General features: G+C 56.1%; 1 protein-coding gene across 1 annotated transcript in view; it reads left to right on the forward strand.

Moving 5' to 3' along the window:
* Window positions 1-3,728, forward strand: part of SRCIN1 (SRC kinase signaling inhibitor 1) — a 68,534-nt gene that overhangs the window by 54,475 nt on the left and 10,331 nt on the right. The window contains 4 exon segments of the mRNA XM_009883042.1: window positions 263-438; window positions 693-823; window positions 2,242-2,389; window positions 3,435-3,608. Coding sequence (XP_009881344.1) covers window positions 263-438; window positions 693-823; window positions 2,242-2,389; window positions 3,435-3,608 — 629 coding nt within the window.

The following is a 3,728-nucleotide window of genomic DNA, read 5'->3' on the forward strand; positions in this document are numbered from 1 at the left end:
GCAGCAGCTCAAGAAGCTGCAGGTGGGTATCGGGGAGGGGGGATATGGGGGTCTTCAACCCATCCCAGCTCTTACTGGGGTGGCTCCGGTCCCGGAGGAGGAAAAATCTCCCTTTCCCTGTGACCTCGCGTAGGGCTGGGGGTGGGACGGTGAGGGGATGCCTCCCCACGCCGAGCTCAGAGCTATCCCCACGAGTGGCCACACCGTTCCCCGCTGGGAGGATCTTGCCCCCCTGAACCCCCCCTCCTCCTCGTCCCCTCAGCTGCAGAACCAAGAGACGGTGAAGACGATGCTGCGGCGGACGGAGACGGAGATCAGCGTGCGGGTGACGGACACCATGCGCAAGCACGAGGACCCCCTGCAGCGCCAGCGCAGCTTGGTGGAAGAGGAGCGGCTCCGCTACCTCAACGAGGAGGAGCTCATCACGCAGCAGCTCAAGTGAGCCGGGGCTGGCGGCAGCGCTGGGGGACGGGGTCCTTTGCACGCTGACCTCCATGGGGCAGATCCTCCATGGGTGTAAAGCAGCGGCTCTGCGCGGTGCCGGGTCACATCCTTGACCGCGCGCCCAGCACGGAGGTGTCCCCAGCCCAGTTCTCCTCTGTTGTGCGGGGACCTGCCAGGCTGGTCACCCCTGGGGCTCTGCAGCATCCCAGAGCAGCAGAGACACCCCTGTCCCACCTCTGTGCCCGCAGTGACCTGGAGAAATCGGTGGAGAAGATCCAGAAGGATTTGGCCCACAACCACCGGCTCATCCCAGTGCAGGAGCTGGAGGAGAAGGCGGTGGTGCTCAAGCAGCTGGGGGAGACGCTGACAGACCTCAAGGGTGAGGAGGTGGCCGGGTCCGGGGCTGGGTGTCACACGGAGCCTGTCTGCATCTCCCTGCTCCATCCTCATAGAGTGGTTCGGGTTGGAAGGGACCTTGAAGACCATCCAGTGCCGCCCCCTGCCCTGGGCAGGGACACCTCCCCCCAGCCCAGGTGGCTCCAAGCCCCGTCCAATCTGGCCTTGAACACCTCCAGGGATGGGGCAGCCACAGCTTCTCTGGGTAACCTGGGCCAGTGTCTCACCACCCTCAGAGTGAAAAATTTCATCCTAATATCTATTCTAAATCTCCAGTTTGAAACCATTAGCCCCTATCCTATCACTACATGCCCTTGTAAAAAGTCCCTCTCCAGCTTTCTCGTAGGTACCCTTCAGATACTGGAAGGCCACTATAAGGTCTCCCCGGAGCCTTCTCTTCTCCAGGCTGAACAGTCCCAACTCTCTCAGCCTCTCCTCCCAGCAGAGGGGCTCCAGCCCTCTGATCATCTTTGTGGTCCTCCTCTGGACCCGCTCCAACAGGTCCATGTCCTTCTTAATCCTTGATCTGGAAGTGTAACATAGAACATCCTGGGCTCCTTGCATGTGACAGTGTAAGGGAAATACTGGATGTCTTTTATAGCTTATGGCTATAATATTTTCCTCCAGGCACAGCCAACCAGCAGAGGCTGCACTGAAAGAGCAGGAAATTTGTGTTTGTCAGTGCACAAAGCTGGGAATGACAAAACTTCACAGGTTTTGTGATCCTCACCCTCTCGAGTAAAAATGTATTTTTGGACTACAGTATTTTATTACATTTTTCTATTCCATGATTACACTCTACTTCTGATACTTAACATCTCAGAGAAACAGAATAAAATGTTGACTACGCAGCTGTGAAGGGAAATATTTCTGACCACAACCGCCATCTTCTACAACTTTGTTCTTACATGAATAAATAATGTGAAAATGGCAGTCACATATTTATTCATGTTAGATGGGGAAGCACAAAGGTTAATTCCAAAATTTCTCCAAAGCACAGAAATTTTGAGATTTTCACTATGAACATACCTAGGACTGCAGTCTTAAAATGTGAATTTCTTATTTATGGAGGTAATACGTAAGGTATGATACCTTCCTGCAAAGAAGAGCCCAATACCCCAAGATATATTTAAGAGTAAAGTTAAACTACAACAGAGATGATCCTACTTCCTGATTTTGTGAAGACACCACACTGACAAAATCCCCACTTACTCCGGTGGGTTTTGCACCATATGACTGTGCGCTAACATTTCCAGCATCAAAAAAAAAAAAAAAATCTGCAAGGCTTAACTCACCAGTTCAGACATTTCTCTTGCAGTTAAAAGTTGGCTTGCGATGGTTCCCCGGTACGGTGGGACCATGGTGACCCCCCCCCCCTCCGCCCCATCTCTCCCACCCCAGCCCAGTTCCCCAGCCTGCCGAGCAAGATGCGGGTGGTGCTGCGGGGGGAGGGGGAAGCCGTCAAGTTCCTCAAGGAGGAGCCGAACCGCCTCGATGGTCTCCTCAAGCGCTGCAAGACGGTGACGGACACCCTCGCCCAGATCCGCAGGTGAGCCCCCACCCCGGCCCTGACTGCCCCCCAAATAATCACACCTTGAGAACCTTGGAAGACACAGCTGGTGCCTTCGGTTGTCCCTGTGTCCCCCACGTGTGTGCCGGTGTCCTCTCTGCATTACTCTTACAATTATGGATGCGAATCCCAAGGGCTGTTGAAAAAAAAGGCTCATTTTTCTGCTAAGGGACTAAAAAAAATGCCTTGGGTCCTCTCCAGTGTGTCTGTGGGAGCCCCTCTTTCTAAACTGGCCTTGAAAAAAGCGCAGTGGTATAGAATCATGGAATGGTTTGGGTTGGAAGGGACCTTCAAAGGCCATCTAGTCCAACCCCCCTGCCATGGGCAGGGACATCTTCAATGAGAGCAGGATGCTCAGAGCCCCGTCCAACCTCACCTGAAATATTTCCGGGGATGGATAGAAAGACAACCCTCGGCGTGAGCAGAAATCTCTTTCCCGAGGAGCAGAAAACCGTTTTGCCAGAGAAAAAAAAAAAAAAAAAAATCGTTTTCCTGATTTAACGATGGCGGCAGGCGGGCCCCCGCGCCGCGGCTGAGCCCTCCTGCCTCTTCCCATTACGAGAGGTTTGGGGGTGGCGCACGGCTCGGCCGCGCTGCGGGAGGACCCCGGGCTCGCCTCGGGCTCAGCGCTCGCCTGATTTTTTACGGAAACGAGCTTGTACGATCGCGCGGCGTCTGAGTCTGCCTACCTGTCATTCCCTGGCCCTAATAACTCCGGCATCCGAAGGGTGATTTCAGCCCGATCTGACAGAGGGACGGGATTCGGAGAGATGCGATTCCCTCCAAGCTTCATGGAAGCGGAGAGGCGGGGAGAGGAGCTCGTTGGCGCGCTCCCCCGGGAGAGGCTGGAGCATCAACTCCCAACCCCTTCACTAGACATCCGAGAACCTCAACCTTCAGCCATACAACGCGGAGTTGCGGGAGAGCGAGTGTTTTTTTGCGGCGTGGCTCGGAAGAGGGTGCAGTAACCCCCCCTCCCCGTGCCGTGCAGCCCCCCCCAGTGCCTTCGCTCTCTCCCCGGCAGGCAAGTGGACGAGGGCGTGTGGACCTCCCCCGGCAACCTCAGCCAGTCCCCCAAGAAGGTGGCCCCCGAGACGGACTTCGGCAAAGGGCTGGATTTGGAGATGCCCACCAGCCCCCCCGTCAGCCTCCACCACCTGACGGCGGTCACCGAGACCCTGGGCATGCCCAGCTTTGGGCACAGCGCCCCCCAAACCCAGACCCATCCCTCCAAGAGCAATAACCCTTCCCGAGCTCCGGAGATGGTACCCGCCAAGACCCAGACGGGCCCGGAGACCCCCAGCAAGCAGAGCGCGGA

The sequence above is a fragment of the Charadrius vociferus genome, unplaced genomic scaffold (genome assembly GCF_000708025.1).
Source record: "Charadrius vociferus isolate BGI_N301 unplaced genomic scaffold, ASM70802v2 scaffold1070, whole genome shotgun sequence".
Lineage (NCBI taxonomy): Eukaryota > Metazoa > Chordata > Aves > Charadriiformes > Charadriidae > Charadrius > Charadrius vociferus.